Source organism: Parus major, chromosome 10 (assembly GCF_001522545.3).
Source record: "Parus major isolate Abel chromosome 10, Parus_major1.1, whole genome shotgun sequence".
NCBI classification, from domain to species: Eukaryota; Metazoa; Chordata; class Aves; order Passeriformes; family Paridae; genus Parus; species Parus major.
Window position 1 is genome coordinate 636,030 of NC_031779.1, and position 18,290 is coordinate 654,319.

General features: G+C 56.8%; 3 protein-coding genes across 5 annotated transcripts; 1 reads left to right on the plus strand and 2 right to left on the minus strand.

The window, feature by feature from the left end:
• Positions 1-38: 38 nt before the first annotated feature.
• Positions 39-1,561, plus strand: PPIB (peptidylprolyl isomerase B; the record flags this gene model as incomplete). Its single annotated transcript, XM_015638395.2, has 4 exons — positions 39-344; positions 468-561; positions 939-1,123; positions 1,229-1,561. Coding segments are annotated over 4 exons (708 nt in total), but the record flags the coding sequence as incomplete, so codon positions are not given.
• A 156-nt stretch (positions 1,562-1,717) lies between these two features.
• Positions 1,718-6,126, minus strand: SNX22 (sorting nexin 22). Of its 3 annotated transcripts, none has more exons than XM_015639385.2 (6): positions 5,621-6,126; positions 2,853-2,936; positions 2,661-2,765; positions 2,460-2,554; positions 2,261-2,334; positions 1,718-2,131 (listed from the first exon to the last, which is right to left on the minus strand). In XM_015639385.2, the coding sequence occupies exons 1-6, from the start codon at positions 5,687-5,689 to the stop codon at positions 1,989-1,991; spliced, it is 570 nt and encodes a 189-aa protein (XP_015494871.1). In that variant the 5' UTR covers positions 5,690-6,126; the 3' UTR covers positions 1,718-1,988. The 3 variants fall into 3 exon arrangements, with proteins under 3 accessions (XP_015494871.1, XP_015494870.1, XP_015494872.1); XM_015639384.2 differs by having other exon boundaries at positions 2,261-2,337; XM_015639386.2 differs by lacking the exon at positions 2,853-2,936 and having other exon boundaries at positions 2,261-2,337.
• An 88-nt stretch (positions 6,127-6,214) lies between these two features.
• SNX1 (sorting nexin 1) lies at positions 6,215-18,263 on the minus strand. The gene is made up of 15 exons (XM_015639383.2): positions 18,098-18,263; positions 14,939-15,041; positions 13,984-14,117; positions 13,401-13,467; positions 12,296-12,339; positions 11,236-11,377; positions 10,705-10,783; positions 10,379-10,454; positions 9,567-9,680; positions 9,371-9,464; positions 8,250-8,455; positions 7,523-7,666; positions 7,106-7,186; positions 6,742-6,813; positions 6,215-6,614 (listed from the first exon to the last, which is right to left on the minus strand). The coding sequence occupies exons 1-15, from the start codon at positions 18,227-18,229 to the stop codon at positions 6,564-6,566; spliced, it is 1,539 nt and encodes a 512-aa protein (XP_015494869.1). The 5' UTR covers positions 18,230-18,263; the 3' UTR covers positions 6,215-6,563.
• Between the last annotated feature and the right edge of the window lie 27 nt (positions 18,264-18,290).

The window sequence follows — 18,290 nt, forward strand, 5'->3', positions numbered from 1 at the left end:
AGGCCTGGGGACAGCTCTGGGGCTGAAGGCCGGGCTGAAGGCCTGGGGTGGGTGGGGATCCAGCTGGGGTGAGTGGTGAGGCTGCCAGGGGAGGGGAGCACCAACCAACCTCAGCCAGTGCGCTTTTGGGCCTGGGTGGAGTTGGCGAGTTGGACTTTGGGGGGCTGTATTGGCCCAACAAGGCGAGTCTGGCTCTCCTCCCCCAACCTTCCTCTGCCACCCCCACCAAGGTGTTCTTCGACCTGCGGATCGGTGAGGAGGATGTGGGCCGTGTCGTCATTGGATTGTTTGGCAAGACAGTGCCCAAGACGGTGGAGAACTTCATGGCCTTGGCCACTGGAGAGGTGAGGGGGCCGTGGCACCCTGGGCCTCACCTGGCCCTGTTCAGGTCCTACTTGGTGCCCTGGGGCCATGGAGCTCTGGTCTGTGCCTTTGCCTCACTCCATGTTCTCCTTACGCACCTCCAGAAAGGATTTGGCTTCAAGGGCAGCAAGTTCCACCGTGTGATCAAGGATTTCATGATCCAGGGAGGAGACTTCACCCGCGGCGATGGCACTGGAGGTAACTTGGCAGATCCAAGCCACTGACCTGGAGTGAGACAGCAGCTGCAATTCCAGCCACTGCAGGGCTGTCCCTGGGACCAGCACAGAGCTGGAGCTTGGTGCAAACAAAGATGGGCCTCAAAGCTGAGCTCACAAAGACAGGGTCTTGGAGAAGAACTGCTGGGGTAACTGGGGTACTGGGAGCCTCCTGCTCTGGTCCCTTGGCATGACACCCCTGCCCAGCTCCTGGGGTGCTCCCTGCAGCAGCCCATGTCTCTTGTATCCCTGTGACATCAGTGCTAGTCCCTGCTCTGGAGCTGCTCATTCCCCCACCTCCATCACCCCACCCTGACACATTCCACAAGATCGTTGCAGCCTTTTTGTCCCCACCTTTAGGAAAAAGCATCTACGGGGACCGTTTCCCTGACGAGAACTTCAAACTGAAGCATTACGGGCCAGGCTGGGTGAGCATGGCCAACGCTGGCAAGGACACCAACGGCTCCCAGTTCTTCATCACCACCGTGAAGACGCCGTGGCTGGACGGGAAGCACGTGGTATTCGGCAAAGTGCTGGAGGGCATGGTGAGAGATGGGAGAGGGACGGGCTCCGGGGAGAACGGGAGCTGGCAGGGTTTGGCCAAGCTGGCTCTGCCTGTGTGTCACACTCTCACACTCTGCTCCACCCAGGATGTGGTGCGGAAGGTGGAGAGCACAAAGACTGACAGCCGGGACAAGCCCCTCAAGGACGTCACCATCGTCGACTGTGGCACCATCGAGGTGGAGAAGCCGTTTGCCATCGCCAAAGAGTGATGGGACCAGGCCCTGCCAGGCTGTGAGGGGCTGTGGGACCGAGGCTGCCACGCTTCCCCTGCCCTGGGGCCACTGGGTCCTGCTGTGTCCCAGTGCCCGGCCCCTCTCCCTGCTGCCTCCCAGCCAGTGGGACGGGCCACAGGCTGCTCTTCCATCACTTTTGTAAGAAGCACATGCACCAATAAATGTGACCAATGTGTTTTTTAAAGAGCTCCTCTCCTGCCTTCAGAGGGGTGCAGATTGCTCTGCATGCCTCACATAGATGCACCCCTCAACCTTCCACATCCTTCTTCCACATCTTATCCAGCTGGGAGCAGTGCCACAGTTTGCCCCGAGTTTGCTTTGCAGAATTTCACAGCACAGCACTTTGCCAGTCAGTCAAATCCAGATTTATTGCACCAAAGCCTGGATGCAGAGAGGTTTTCCAGCACCAATCAGCATCCAAAGGCTTGTACTGCAAGCCCAAAACAACAGAGGGGAAGGCAGAGCTCCTGCTCTGGCAACAAAGGCACTTTGCGTGGTGGTGGGAGAGCAGTTCCCAACATCCCTTTGGCTTCTCCCCCATCTTGAGTTCTCCCACTATTTCCCTGCCCCAGCCCAGCAGGGAGGAGTGAGTTTCACCACAAGGACTCTTTCCTCACCACTGCGTCCCTGGGTGCTGGGTGGGTGTCTGGGAACTCATCATTCCAGGGGCTTGGGGTGCTGCCTGTCCAGGGACACAGCTCAGGGGGAGGTAGAGGCCCTGCAGGACCCCACTGAGGACGGTGTTGGGAAGCAGGTCTGCAAGGAAATGGGGGTGCTGTCATATCTTGTTCCCTCCTGGGCCCCAATAAAGGAGAGGCAGCTCTGTAGGGCCCAGAAGAGCCTTTTGGAGGTTTTGGAGACCTGCTCCATGGCCCTGCTCCTTACCGGTGCCGTGTGGCCGCACATAGGGATCCGAGCAGAAGCCAACAACGGGGCGCTGCGAGGGCAGGAGCCTGGTGCTGCTGTGGAAGAGGGGACGTCAGCCCTCAGCCTGTCCCCACCATCCCCAACCCCGTGTACTCGGGGTACCTAACACGGGGCAAGGGGACAATAACCCTGGTGCTGACAGAACTCATCTACTCACGGGGGGCTGCTGGCCTTGGGGTTCTGCTGGCACCGCCGCACCTTCAGGAAGTCCAGGACGTCCTGGGGCAGCTCCTTGTTGTGGTACAGCACACCCTGCAATGCTCTAGGGGGGTCAGCACCACAAAAACCTGTTCCAAACCCACCACCACATGCTCCTCAACCCTGGAAACCCACCCTGAACCTGCCGTACACTCCTCACCTGCAGGTAGAGCTCCAGGCCCTGCCGGCGCTGCTCCAGCACTTTGGGCATCCAGTTGGGGACATGGCGTGGGGGGAAGTCGGGGACCTTGCAGGTCTTCTTGATCTGAAAGGAAGAGTGCAGGGCCATCAGAGCAGGCCCCAGAGGATGAGGCCAGGGACGTCCCCTCCCTGCAGAGCTGGGGGCTCTTACCCGCTTGTGCAGTGCCTGGAACTCACTGTAGCGTTTGGTCACCGTGTGCCGCCGACCATTGCACAGCACCTCCACACGAAACACCTGCGGTGGGGACAGACACCGTGTCCTCCTCATCGGCCCCAGCCTTACCATCCTCCTTCTCACTGTCTTCAGCACCCTTACCATCCCTCATCATCTTCACCATCCTCATCATCCTCACCAGCCCCAGCCTCACCATCTTCATCATCCCCACCACGCTCAGCCTCACAGAGGCAGCAGGAGCCACTAACTCACACAGCTGGGGAGGGCACTTGAGACATTCCACCCCCATTGCTCTGGGGAAGGCAGAGACCCCCAGAGCCAATGGGGGCATCATGGGAGCAGGAAGCATCCCCAAAAGCAGACGGGACACAATTCTTCCAAGGGGAACACAGCAAGATTCATCCCAGCCCCCACCAAACCCTGCCACAGTTGGGATCCTGGGGCTGGCAGGGACCCCCAGCACCTTGGGGTGTGCAGGGACAGCAGGAAGGGACACATGGGGACCTCAAACCAATGGGACAGAGGGAGACAATCCATATTTCCCCAAGGCAGGTGAGGCCTCCTACAGAGGGATACACGTGGATCTCCACCCTCCTGGGCAAGGCAGGAAAAGCCCTTCTTTCCCCACATAGCCAGAGGAAACCCCCAGACCAAAGGTGCCCCCACCCCACTCCCCAGGGCTGGTGGGGATCCCCCAGGCCAGGGACAGCCCCTGCATTCAAGGCTGGGCCCCTGAGGACAGACAGCCACCTCCACCCACAGTGCCTCAGGGGACCCCCCAAGGCCAAGGTAGAAGGGCAGAGGAGCCACCTCAGAAAGGAACCCTGTGGGGACCTCTGCCCAGCACCCCCTGGGCCAGGGACCCATTCCCTCCCTTCAAGGGCTTTGTGTTCCCCTTCCCACGAAGGGGATCACAAGGACAGGTGATCCACGAGGACAGCTGGGGACCTCTCCTCCTCAGGGCAGGTGGTTCCATCTGCCCCTCTCTCCCCTCCTCTTTGCCTGGATAGCCAGGATCCGTGGGAGGAGGTGAGGGCTGTGGGAAACCCCTAAGCATTTGGAGGATGTGCAGACACATTAAGACTCCCACAACCTCCAGAATCCAGGGCAAGCAGGCACCCTCATGCCCAGAGACAGACAGGGACCCACCAACACCCTGGGGCCAGGTGTTGCCATTCCAGATGTAAAGAGTGCTCTGGCAGGGAATCCTCAGGGGCACTTGGATCCTGCACTCCTGGGGGAAGGACATATCCCTATCCTGGGTGCACAGGGACATGACAAGGACCCCCTGGGAACAGAGGAGAGACCCTCACCAATGATGCCCCTTCCCCACCCCTTCCAGGGGTAGAGGGTCACTGTCTGTCCCTCCCTCTCACCCCAGCTGGGATCCTCTGGATGCAGGCAGGGACAGCCACTCCTGGGCATGTGGGGACAGTGGGGGTAGGGGGGGAAACTTGGGGACATCCCACCCCCAGGGCAGATGTGGGACACACATCTGGGGCAGATAGGGGTACCCAGGGATAGACAAAGACCCTGTAACCCTCTAGGGTCAGAGGGATTCCCAGGGCAGAGGAACACCTGCAATACCAAGGACAGTGGGTGACCCCTGGGCTCCTCTTGGGACAAGCAGGGTTCCACAGTTACACTCAGTCCCTGACACACACGGAGGTACCTTCCCGGACAGGGGCGGATCCCCAGAGCAGGACCCCAGGGCGGGCAGGAAGAGCCTCCAACCCCTGGGGCAAGAGGAAGCAGCCCCGGGATGTGGGAAGCCCTGGGGACGAGGCGCCAGGGGCACCCCCGGGGCGAGAGGGAACCTGCGGGACCGACACACTCCCGAGGTCAAGGGCAGAAGGTGCCCCCGGCAGGGACCCCTGGGGACCTCCCAGCGATACTTGGGGACCTCCAACCCTTGAGGCTGGGACACTTCAGGGTCCCCAGTCCCAGAGCAGGTAGGGCATCCCGGGGAAGGAAGGGAACTCCCAACCACGGGGACTAACAGGCACCTCTCCCCCTTACAAAGGTAGAGGGTCTGTGCTCCCTCCGGCTGGGCAGGCCAAAATCTCACCTTGCCCATGTCCCCCATCCCCTTCTTCAAGGGCAATGGGTCCCCATAGACAGCGACAGCTGTGGGTTCCCCCGCCTGGAAGCCCTGGCTCAGGACCCTCCCAGGGGGGGTTCGGGGTCCTCCAAGCCCGGCCTGGGGCCACCCCCAGCCCGGGGGCAGAAGGCAGGAGTCGGGGAGGAGCAGGACACGGGGGCGGTGGGACAGGCAGAGCCCTCCAGCCCCCGGGTTAGGGTGGAAGCGCCGCCGGGAAGGGAGAGAACCCTGGGGAAGCGTAGAAAGCTCCGAGCCCCGCAGGCAGCGGGGACAGGGGCAGGCAGGAACCCGCACACCCCGGAGCCTTCCAAAGGCAGAGGGTCCGTGACTGGCACCGGCAGGGACTCCCTAGGGACAGGCAGCCACCTCCACTCCCAGGGCACGTGGAAGACCCCTGGGGCAGAAGGAGACAAGTCCCCCCGGGAGCAAAGGGTGACTCCCCCATGGGGACCTGGGGACCGCCATTCTAGGGCAGCTGGGACTCCCCAGACCAGGGACACCTCCCCCCCGCCAGGGACCTGCACTCCCGGGGGCCGCTCGGGGACAACCGGCGACTTGCAGCCCCCGGGGCAGGAGGAGACACCGTCCTGCAGCCCTCCCCGCAGGCAGGGCCCCCCGAGCCCCGCACAGCCCCCCGGCTCACCGTGTGCGCCCGCTCGGGGCTGCGCGCAGCCGGCGGGGGCTCCGCGGCCGGGATGGACACGGCGATCATGGCCCGCAGGGACCGCCCCGGGCGGGGACAGCTCCGCACAGCCCGGCCGGAGCCCCGGCACAGGGGGAGGGAGCCGCGGAGACGCCGCGGGGACCCGGGTTACAAGGATAAGGGGAAAGGAAAGAGGGAAGTCAGCCCGAGTTGCTTTTTCTTTTTTAACGCAGAAAGGGTATCGGTTTTGATAAAAAGCACACGCGAGGCTGGGGAGGGGGGAAAGGGGCAAAGGCAGCCCCGGGTAAGGGGTGGTAGGAGCACCACACCCGTAAGAGCTCCACCACGGATTTCTAGGCAATTCCACAAAGTGGGATTGCTATAAAGCCCCGCTGAGCTCAGATCCTAAAAACAGCTCCCGCTGGAAGAAAGGCAGAGAGCCAACGCCTAATCGAGAGCGGGGACAGGTGGCCAGAGCAGCGTCCAAGGTCACCTCTGTCCAGCCACAACAAGGGGAGGCTCTGCTGCTTCCCTCGCCCTCCACAGGATGCACCGTTATCCCTCCCCACTCCCACCCTCAACACCCAGAGCCTGTTTGCCCTGATAGAAGTTTTATTACAGAACTTTAATGGCACTGCAGGAGTAAGATAATTCATTAGAGCCTTAAAACCCAGCCTGAAAAATAGATATTTGCCAGATCTCATTAACACCCTGGCTGCAGGTCTGGTCTGGAAGCAGGAAACTAGTTTCTCTTCAGTAAGAAAATATATGTTGCTAAATGAAAAATATACAGTTAGAAGAGTTACTGGCTCACAAGCTGCTCGTCTGGGGGTGACACCTCTACCAGCTCCACCATGTGGAACGAGGGGCTGCTCACGTGGAAAAGAGGAGGAGGTATAGTGTATATAAAAAAAAAGGCAAAATTCAGGTTTGCTCAGTCCAATTAGGAAATGGCCTTGGCTTCAGGCAGGAACGCTTCCCAGTACTTCACCAGCTGCAGGGAGGAGAGGGAGAGAGTCAGGAGCCTTCAGGATGGAGCTGCAGTGCAGGGGGGGTCATGCTTGAGAGATTCACAAGCTTGGCCTGAACTTGGACACAAAAGCACATCAGGGACCACTCACCTGTTGCTGAGAGTTCAGTAACGTCTCAAGGTATTTCATGACATGGTTTCTGAAGTCCTTAGATTTCTCTTTCTGCAAGAGATGGGCGTGAAGTTGGACCAACCACCAAAACCCTCCAGATTTTGGGAGGGGGAAGGAGAAACCACCAGGATTTTCCTGTTCCTCCTGGGGTGCCATGAGGAGAGCAGCACACTGGCTCTTTGCCCACCCAGCTTCACTTTAACGGGGTCCCTGCAGGGAAGCCCCTCTTATCCAAAAGCTCTCGGTGACACCCCAGCTTGTACATGATGGGATTTAGGGATGCTGCTGTGCCAGGAGGAGGGGCAGGAGCCCAGGTCAGCCCCAAGGGCTGCCCTAAACATACCTCAAACCGTATCACTTCCTTGCGGATGACGGCAGAAATCCGCTCAAAGTCCCTTTCGTACTGTGTCACCCGGGACTCCCACTGTGGAGACAGAAGTGCTGTTTGGGGGCAGGAGAAGGAACTCCTGCTCCCCTCTCCATGGGGGTTTGGAGCCACGACTGTAAACGTGAGAGGTGTTGCTGGAGCAGAGGTTGGTCTTTCCAGCCCTTGTCACCACCTCAGCACTGAGGTCACGGGAGGCAGGACCACCAGCAGCCCCTCCTGCAGCCTCACCCAAGGCTAGCTTGGCCACAGACACCTGTCCCCCCCAGTCAGGAGGAGATCCCCAGGCCAGAAGGTTCCTTCCCCAGGCCAGAAGGTCCCCACTGGAACATGGAGAGCAGGAACAGAGCAGAGGCCCCATGCTCCATTCCCTACCTCCGAGATTTCATCCTTGGCCTGCTGCAGCTTGTCGGGTTTGTTTGCCCACAGCAGCCTGGCCTCCATCTCCCTCTTCTTCTGGAGCATGGTCTGGGCATCCTGCCACCGCTGCCAGGTCTTCATGCGCTGGTCAAAGGCTCCCTGGAGGGAAGGAGGGGCAGAGGGCTCCTGACAAGGGGACACTGGAGGTCCAGGACCAAAGCTGAGCCAGAACACAGATTGGGTCCTGCTCTAGAGCATCCACAGCTCCCATGTGGACCAAGGATATGGTGTTCTGGCCTCTGTGGCAGGATGTGTTTGGGGCAGGAAGGGATCAGCCTGCTGGATGTGCTACTACAGATGGGCTGTGTGGACTTGATGCCCAAGCTCAGGAGCATCAGGACTCAGGCTCTGCCACAGCAGGCACTTGGAAGGTCAGTTTTCACCACCTGTATCACAGGTTACCAGCTACCAGATTCAGCCTTCACCTCTGGAAGGGCAGGGGTCACCCACAAGCCATGAACTTGCTCCACATCCCCTCTGGGAACAGCAGCACAGCCAGGCCTCACCTACAGCCATTTTCCAACCTAACCAGTGCACACCTGGACAACCAGCAAGTTTTCCCTCTGCCTGAAGTGGGATGCCTTGCATGCCCTCTGCTATGTCCTGTGCTTGAGTTTGGAAGATCTCTTGGCACCACTGAGCCTAAGACAGGTATGAGGAGCAGGAGCAAAGAAGTCCTTACCCTTACAACCGAGAGCAGGCGGATGTAGTCCCCTAGGAGCTCGGCCAGGAGGAAGAAGTCATTGTTAGCCTGTTCATGGTGCAGCTGCTCAATCTTCTCCTCCACCTCAGCCAGCTGGGACAAGGCCCGGGACAGGGCTGTGTTGTCCTCTGAGCTCCCCAGCATGGCCAGACTCTTGGCAAACTGGGCCGTGTTCAATGCCAGCTCTGGGGAATGGGATGAGGGTCAGGAGACAGGCCTGGCTGCACCAGGAGCTCCCCAGCAGAAGGTTCACCCCTTGGAGCTGACTTTCCATAGCTCCAGGAGATAGCAGCTGGAAGAGCCAGCACTGGCTCAGCCAGAGCTAGCAGCCCCCAGCCATGAGGAGAAGGGAAGCAGCTGAGCAGGAGGACAGGCACAGCTTCACAGGAGTTAGAACATGCAGAGGAAGGAAAACATCCCCACTCCCAGAGAATGTTTCAGAAGGAATAAGGTCAGCTCTGCTCAGGCTTGTTACAGCAGCTTTTAGTCCCATGAAGATGGACAGAGGAAATTGGGGTTGATCAACCTGGAGAAGGCTCCAGAGAAACCTCAGAGCCCCTGCCAGTGCCTCCAAGAGAGCTGGAGAAGGACTTGGGACAAGGACCTGGATGAAGGGGAAATGGCTTCCCACTGCCAGAGGGCAGGGATAGATGGGATATCAGGAGGGAATTCTTCCCTGTGAGGGAGGTGAGGCCCTGGCACAGGGTGCCCAGAGCAGCTGTGGCTGCCCCTGGATCCCTGGAAGTGCCCAAGGCCAGGTTGGACAGGGCTTGGAGCAACCTGGGACAGTGGGAGGTGTCCCTGCTCATGGCAGGGGTGGAACAAGATGAACTTCAAGGTCCCTTTAGTCCCCAAGCCATCCTGGGATTCTGTGATCCCACAGGACACGGGTTCCCTTTCACACTACCACCCCAAGCTTGTGGAGCTGGACAGAAGAACTGGAGTGACCATTTTACATCTGTCTCCCAGGAAGAAGAGACAGAATCCTTTATAACAGTGTCCCACATCCTTGGAAGTGTCCCTGGGACAGCTGGTGACCCCCCAGGCACGGGGCAGGGTGTGACTGTCCCAGCCCTGGCGCGCGGCGCTGATCCGGTCACCTTTCCGGTGGTTCACCAGTGTCTCCACCACCGCGTGCAGCTTCCGCAGCCGCTGGTCCTCACACTCCACCTCCTGCAGCTTCTCCTCGAACCACTGCAGGGGTAAAGCCAGGGCTGATTCCCACAGCTGGAGCTGGGAAGAGCCTTTGGCTCCGGAGCGAGGACAGGGACAGCCCAGAGGTGCCCTGACACTTACGAGGTCCGATTCATTCATCTTGATGGTCATTTTACTGACAGCATCCGTGGCCTTGTTGAACATCTTCATGATTCCTGCTCCACTCAAGGTCTGGGTTCCTACTGCTCTTGGGAGCTGGAAGGGAAGGGAAAAGTTTGCTTTGCCATAGGAGATGGAGCCAGGCTGGGAGGGCTGGGGGTGTTCACCTGGAGAAGACAAGGCTCTGGGGCAGCCTCAGAGCGTCACTGAGTGCCTAAAGGGCCTCCAGGAGAACTGGAGAGGGACAGGGGACAAGGGCCTGGAGTGCCAGGACAAGGGGAAATGGGTTTCCACTGCCAGAGAGCAGGGACAGATGGGATATTGGGAAGGAATTCTTAGCTTTGAGGGTGATGAGACTCTGGCACAGGTTGCCTAGAGAAGCTGTGGCTCCCCCATCCCTGGAAGTGTCCAAGGCCAGCAGATGAGGCTTGGAACAACCTGGGATAGCAGAAGGTGCTCCTGCCCAGGGCAGGGGGTGGAATGAGATGGGCTTTTTAAAGTCCCTTCCAGCCCAAGCCATTCCATGATTCTGTTTTGCCCATGAGGTAACTGCTGAGTGATCTCTCCCTGCCCTTACTTCAACCCACAAGCCTTTTGTTTATTTTCTCCCTCATGTCCAGCTGAGGGGATGGTTCAGCAGCTTTGGTGGGCACCTGGTATCAACACCAGTTCCCACTCAAACTCCCACAGGGTTCTGCCACTTCCTGCTGAGCTCTGTGGGATTCTGCCTCATTGACTGCTCAAGTACCACTTCCTTCAGTGCTTCCAAGGATACCTTACTCCACACCACTGACCTCCTCCTTCTCCAAGAACTCCCTGACATCTGGGTCCTGCAGCATGGTTGGATGGCTGACCACTCTCCGTAGGTATCTGTGGGAGGAACGACTCCAGGAGTTACTCTGGCTGTAGAAAATCTGGCTCTGAGCCCCCACAGGGACACAGCTTGGTATTTACTCCAGTATAGTGCTGGAGAGCTGGAAATCGAGCCAACAACTGCTCTAATTCACCCACCAGTTCTCCTGTCTCCCTGGGGAATTTGGTGATGCCACAATGAAGGCCACACCTGCCAGACCTCTCTGAGGTCCCTCACGCAGTTCAGGGACAGCTGATGGGGTCATACCTCTCCAGAGCAGCCCGACGTTTTTCTAGGAACTCTGCAGAGGAGGAATCTTCTTTCCCAACTTTCACTTTGGTCATGCCTAGCACAGAAAGAAGATGTGATGAATGAGCTGCTCTAAACTCTACACTCAAGGTAAAGTGGTTTATTACAGACTACCAGGGTGACAGTGGAGGAGAGGAATCTCACATCAGGAATTAGACTTTGGAGATCTGAAATCTGCTCATACCCAAGGAAGGAGGAATGACATGCAGGAAAGAGGCAAAGCAATAGGCTGGACTCAAGTGAACAGCAATTCAGTGACACCACAGAGGTTTTACTCTTCACCAAGCAGGCAGGGAGGCATCTGTGAACTCCATCAAGGATTTAAGTCCAGAGCTCCAAGTATGGAGCTCCAAGTATGGTGCCACAGGTTATTTTCCCTGTCAGCTCTGAGACTGCTACAGGCCTGTCCTCAGGCACAGAGCTCACCATCAGAAGGGCTCACAGGAGCTGTGCAGGACCATCACTGGTGCTGAGCAGCTCCTCACTCACCTATGAGGCTCTTCTCGGGCGGCGGAGGGACAATGAACCCGTTCTGGGCATGTTTCTCCGACAGCTTCTCATAGAGCCCCAGGAAGTCACTGAACCTCCTTTTGACTGAGAACTGCTTGCTCCTGAACATCGGCATGCTGGTCTGGGGAAGAGATGACACTGGGGTCACACTCCCCCAGGAAAGCCTGGCCCTGCCAGCTCTGCCTGCTGGCACCTCTGGGATGAAGTGGGACAGTACCAGCTCTGCAAGATGTGAGCACAGCAAGTTTTGGCCCAGGTCTTCCAGAGTTTCCCTCACAGCTGCGTTCTCCTTGCAGGCAGCAGCAGCATTAATGGCATTAAATAACAAGCAGCTGTTCCTGCAGCCATGGGCTGCTTAGTAAACCCACAGCCTAATCCCATCATCCCTGCTCCACACAGGAACAGGGACACACCCCTCAGGTCACCTAAAGACTACAGGGATCACCAGTGCTTTGGACTGAGTTTGCAGAGCAGAATTAAGGATAACAAGTCCTCCAGTCATTTCTTCAGACCACAGGTTGCCTGTAGCCCAGCAGCCATGGTACAGCTGGAGCAACTTTCCAGAGCCCAGAGCAGGACTCCAAAGCACCCCAGCAGCTGCATTTCTCATGGAAACTGAGGGGAACGGCTCCTGATGTGACTGCAACTGCAGCAGCAGCAGCTCTGCAGAGTGTTGAGCTCAGGTCAGCTCAATCTGATGCTGCGGCTGGCATAGAACCTTCAGCAGCAGCCCTAGGCTCAGGGACTCTCCCAATGCTTGTCATTCCTGCTGCTGCCTCCAATGCTGAGCATCCCTATCAGCCAAGGCTGCAAAGAGGTAACTGGCTGTGAGAATAAAGCCAGTGGCCTTTCAAATAGATTCCAACCCCATTCCTCAGATAGGCTCATCCTTTGTGGATTATAACTCCTGAACACAGAACAAGGCATTCAGGCCTCCTGTTTATTTAGGTCACTGCTGGCTTGGCTAAGGACATACAGTCCAGCTGCCTTGAAGCATGGGAAAACAATGGAAAATGAGACACAGAGGGGTTAGACATACCTGTGTTGACACTTTGTAGGCTACATAAGCATTCATGCCATCCCCTGTGGAAAACAGAAACGAGGTGTTGGAATCACAACATCAGCACTTCCCACTATTCCCTGAACACAAAGCACAAGGCTCCTGTCATTTTCCTGCCTCAGTGATCCTGATTTTGAGTCTGATGGAGCCCCTGATCTTTCTGCAAAACCAGAGGCAGCATCCTGCCCTGTGGCCCTGGACTCCTGCCCAGCAGCCACTTCCCAACCTGCTTATCCCTCCCCACACTTCCTACGGGAGCCAGCACTGACAATTGGGCGCTTGTTGTGCCAGCAGCGTCTGGGCTGGCTCCACACATCTGCTCAGACCCCAACAATTCAGAGGCTGTGGGGCACATGAAACAGTCTATTCACAGCATGCAAGTCAGGCTGGATGGGGCTGGATCCTGGAACACCACAGGCAGTTTGCTCCAGCTCACACAGAAATCCTCTTTCACCTGGCAGTTCATCCGAAGGGCACTCTCCAAGCTCCAGTGCTACTCTTAAGATACATCTTATTTACACCTCCCACCTCCAGAGATAACAAGCCACAGTGGGAACAAGCTGCCACTTGTGAGGCTGCTCTGCTGGCTGGGATCAGATGTCACCTTGGGTTTTCTGCACTGCAGGAACTTCTACGTGGCTGATCGTGACACTCTGACCCTCCTTCAATAGGCAGAAGCCCTCATGCTTCTTGTTTAGAAGCCAGAGTTGCTTCCCAGGCAAGCCCAAGTTCCAGGGAATGTGCCACAGCATGGAATAATGCACTCAGTTTCAGGTTAAGGGAATTTTGCTTACTCTGTGCCAACTCCACACAGGGCAGTTGCTGCCTGGAGGTCATGCCAAGTTAGTCACCACAGTGCCAGGCACCAAGAATCCCAAAAACCTGGCTCTAGGCTTTCTAGAACCTGACTCTGCCTTGCTTGTTCTCACCCTGGGCTTTGTGCAGCATCATTTCTTTAAGGTGTCAGAGGAAGCCTTGGAGATGGCAATCAAGGATCAGGTGTGTGCTTAGAGACCCCAGAGGCCAGAGCTGCAGGGCCAAGCCTGGTTCCCCTGACCTTTCACCATGCAGGACAGGAACTCACCAACTTTCTCCGGGTCACTCACTCCCACGGTCAGGTCAAATTTGTCCTCCTGCTCCTCTTCCTCCAGCTGTTTGGAGAAAGCACAGAGGGACAAGAAGTCAAAACCAGGAAGCCAGGCTTCAACCCACCCCAAACCATTACAGTGAGCTTGTTCCCATGCCAGGGCACCTCAAGCACCTCAGTTTGACCAGGATCACTCTATAAAGCCTTCCAGCTCCTTATCATGTCCAGGCAAGGATCCCAAACTGGGTTTGTCATTCCTACCCCACTATCTGCCCAGACTGATGCACAAACTGCTCAGCCACAAGAAGAAATTGCAGAGCTTGGAGTCACAGCTTGGACCCTCAGGACCAGATCCACCAGTATTATAACTCTGGAAGCAATCTGGACCTCCACAGGAGCAGGAATGGCACAGGCTGACCTGAGCCCCACTCCAGTGGTATCAGTCTCAGGCTGATGGCCCAAGATACAAATCAGGGCATTCAATAAGGCAATTACATGTTAATTACATAATTTAAGACTCATGTTTACAGAGCACACAGAGAGGTTCCTGCCAAAGACAGTTTGGAAGAGCAATTCTCACTTCCTCATAGCTCTTTGAAAGGTTTCTAGAAGAACTTGCTGCTGTGTCTAATGAGGGCACAGGATTGGATGCTTTGGCCACCTCCTTCTTCTGATTGTTCTGAGTGTTGTCAAGGGACAGCTCCACAGTGGCATCTGTCAAAAAAAGTTTGTAAGGGTCAGCCTCTCCCTTGGGGTTTCTGGAAAGGCAATGGCAATACTTTCTGATTCATGGGATGTAGGAAGTAACAGTAATCTTAATTAGCAAAGAAATCCATAGGGAGGATACCTGTAAGCACTGGGAAGAGCAAAACAAAGCATTACTGCAAGTAAGAACATCTGATCAATCCTGCTGGAGAACATTATGTTAATCCAATGAACTTCTTATTCCAGAAGGAGCCAGGCATCACCTCTCACTGATCACCTCCTTGCTGCGTGCTAGAGGAGCTGCACCCTGGAGCAGCTAAAGCCAAGGCAGATTTTCACCTGTCACATGGGAGGAAGGCTCCTTCCCAGGTCACTTCTCCACCTGGAGGATGTAAAAACCTCCACCTCCACCCAGAATTGACTGGGCTGGGGAGTGTCTGCCCCTCGTCATTTTCCCCTGCTGAGGGGAGTTGTGTTTCCTGTTCCTTGGGAACAGTCAGGTCTCTACTAGAGATACATTTTCCACTGGCTCAGAGTCAGGAGAAGGCAGAGAAAGAAAATCCATCAACTCTGAGGAGACACTCACCACCTCAGGGCTTCAGGTAACAAAAGCAATCATCATTTTAATCCTCTTCAGCCCCCAAACAGTTAGTCCAGATTATCCCAGAGACCTGATGGAGGCTGCTCTGACCTTCCCAAACACAACACCAGAACAAGTGGACTGAAACATGTGTTTGTGATAACGACTTCTGATCTGCTTTTGCTTATGGATATTTTAGGACTATCACTCCAGGCCTGGACTGAGAGAGGCTCAGCACACACAGACTCACCTGCAAATAGGTCCTGATCATCCTGCTCCACATGAACCCCGTTCTCTTTGGAAGAGCCGCTCACAGGGAGAGGAGATTCTGCTTTCAGGGCTGGGGAGTTGCTCTGTGAGAAGATTAAAAGGTCAAAGACAGGTCATTTACACTGAGGGATAGAGGAGCAAACATGTTACCTTCCTTGTCCACCACCCTGTGCTCTTCCACTCGCCCTTCAGTATCATCCTTTCTGCCACTACTAAGGACAAGAAGTGTCACACCAAACTCCAGAACCAGTTTCCACCCTAAAAGGACCATCCTGGCTGCTAGGAGCAGGCTTGGGGACAAGGGGACAGCCCACCTGAGAGCTTTTATGCCAACCAGTCCACCCCACCAGAAGACAGAGCTGCTGCAGCAGTTCTGTTAGAGATGCCTGCATCGCAAATCCTCCCTCACTTTGCAGGCAGGCAGATATCCCAAGGAAGAAGGGGATGGCAAGTGCTATTCTGTAGGTCCCAGCAGAGAACAGAACAGGTCTTTGATGGGCAGTAAATGGAGCTCTATTAGAGACTCCAAACCAGCAGCTCCTTGGCACTCTCTCCAGCAAGGAAGCACCATTGGGTCACACTGCTCCTGAAGGAGTGAAGCTGTGCTGAGGCAGCTTTCCTTGGAGGTGGGCTCATGTCTTCGGGTGGTAAAAACAAAACAGCCAAAAGAGCTTCTGTATTTTAGGATGTTTTCCTAGAGAAGGGACTGCTCCCAGCTTGGATAACAGCAGTTAAAGGCACAAGCTATGTTTGTTAGTGATGGAGAGCAGGGAGCAGAGACCCTCCATGCCAAACATCCCCCCAGACTAGTGTCCAAGCCAACGAGAGGACTGGTACCAGTGGTGACCTATGAGGACAGGAGTCACACAGCTCCTCTTCTCCCCCAGGAGATCTTCAGGTTCATAAAGAACCCCACTGCACATGGACAAAGTGGTTTTCTACCACAATTGCTTCCCAGTTTGCCTTAAGTTTAGTTCCTCAGGCATGAAAACACCACGCCCTGTTCCTACTTCTCCATCCTGTGCTACAGAGGAGGCATTGTTAGATCAGCCCATGGCATGACACCAGCCACCTCTGGGGCCAGATTCAGCACCCCACAACATCACATGTGTGGGTAGAGGTCCCCCCAGCACCAGCCTGACGCTCACCACAGGGAAACAGAACTTGTTTGGGAAGAGCTGATCCTTGGGGGCATCCCTAGAAAGGGCTATGGTCACACAGGGATCAAACCTCTGTCAACAGACAGATGAGGTCCAGCTCTGCTTCTACTCAGGTCTGACCCAAATGCTTCCTTGCTGGCGATGGCCAGGTGCTGCTGAGCCACCTGAATGCCAGCAGCCAGGCAGATCTGCCTCCCCTGCTTCCCACAAAGTGTTTTCCTAATGTTCAAGGGCAGACACAAGCAAAGCCAGCTGGTCACAAGAACAGGCACATTATTAGTTATGACAGCACCTTCCACAACAAAACCAAACACCTGATAAGCTGCTGTGGCTCTCCAGCCTCCCCTTCCAGCAGAGGGATGTGTGATTCCCATGAAATTCCATGGCACCCAGTGCTCACCCCTCTTGGTGGGCCACTTCATGCATCCTCCAGTTCCTCACCAAAGAAAGGTCCTGAGAAGTTCCAGACCATCTCCATGACCTGGTGCCTGCCACAGGTACCAGTACCTTCCTCTTGCAAAGTCCATGGCTGAACTTCCCCAGATTTCCAAGCATACAACCCAGCTGCTGTTTTGCCCAGAGTAGTCCGAGATTCACCCTCACAAAGTCACAATCTACCCACATTCCCCCAAATCTACCCTTTTCCCTGCTGCAAAGGGGAAACACAAGCACAACTCACTGCTGCACCAGAAGCAGGGCAGAGACAGCTCCGGCTTTGTGTCAGTGGCAGGAGAAGCTTGGCCAGGCCATTCCCAGCAGGTTCACTGGGTCACGGCCACAATCTCCTGCTCAAGGCCTCTCTGCGCTAGAAAGCTGCAGAATGTTCCTAGAAAATTTCCTGCCACAGACACCAACTCCTCCTGCACTGCCAGCTGGATCAGGCAGGCTGGAAAAAGTCTGGATGAGGAGGGCAGAAGCTCCCAGAGCTCAGGGAATCAAACCACACAGCATTCCAGCCTCCAGGCTGCTGGAAGAGCTTCTGTGGCCCCCCCAGCTGAGATCCCCGCCCCATGAAGATGCTCATCCCAAGGACCAGAGGCCAGTGGTTGGCCAGGGAAATTCAGCTGAGTGGGATCCAGCTTGGGAAAGCACCAGTCAGTGTTTTAACTCCCCTCCTGCCTGCTGGTCACTGCCTGGAGCAAACCTAGGACAATGCCAACAGCCTTCAGCAAGCTGAGCTTCCTGCACAGGAGACTGTCTGGAAACAAGGCACAGCACTGGCACCCTTCACACCTCCTCCGTCAGCATGGAGTTATGCAGCAGCACCTGGTTTGCCGAACAAGTACCACCAAACCCTCCAAGACCCCCCTGCAGCCCAGCAGGAGCCCAGCCCTAGTGAGCAGGAGACACTGGATGCCTCCTGTCACCTCACCCCCCACACCACCCTCAATCTCAAACTGAAGGTACCACGGCAGCCACACCAACGCCCTCTGGAAGTTGTGGGGACCAGAGCTGATGATGCTGGCAGAAGGCAGATGAGGCTTCTCCCCCCAGTGAAGCCTCACAAGCTACACAGCAAGGAGACTGAGCTGTGGCTGCTGCTGTAGGACGGTCCTGAGAGACCTTGAAGCCCATCTCGTTCCACCACCTGCCACGGGCAGAACACCTTCCACCAGAGCAGGCTGCTCCAAGCTCCATCCAACCCGGCTTTAGGCAGTAGTTCTGCACGAACAGAGAGGCTACAACCCCGGGGAAACGGGGAGCAGCCGAGCACAAGCCTTTCCTCAACCCCAGGGCCACGGGAGCCACCCTGTGACCCCCACCCGGCCCCGCGGCTCCCTCACCGCAGCCCCTCTATGAGGCTCCCCCTGAAGGGACAGGAGACCAGAGGCATCACCGCCCCTCCCTTTATTCTGGTGGATTTGCGGGTGTTTCGCACTATTTTCACCAAGCCCGGAAGATGCCCCGGGCAACCCCTCGCACACGGGCCCGGCCCCGCAGCGTCCCCGGGGCGGCGCGCCGCCCGCGGCCGCACTCACGCTGCCGGTGAAGATGTCCTCGCCCTCCGAGTCGCTGTCGGGGGCCCCCAGCCCGCGGTGCTCGGGGAAGGGCGGCGGGCGGCGCTCGGCCGGGGAGGGCGAGCGGGATCCGTGGCCACCGCCCGACGCCATCGCCGCCGCTTCCTCCCGCGCCCGCCCCGCCGGAAGCGCCCGCCACGCCTTAACTCGGGGG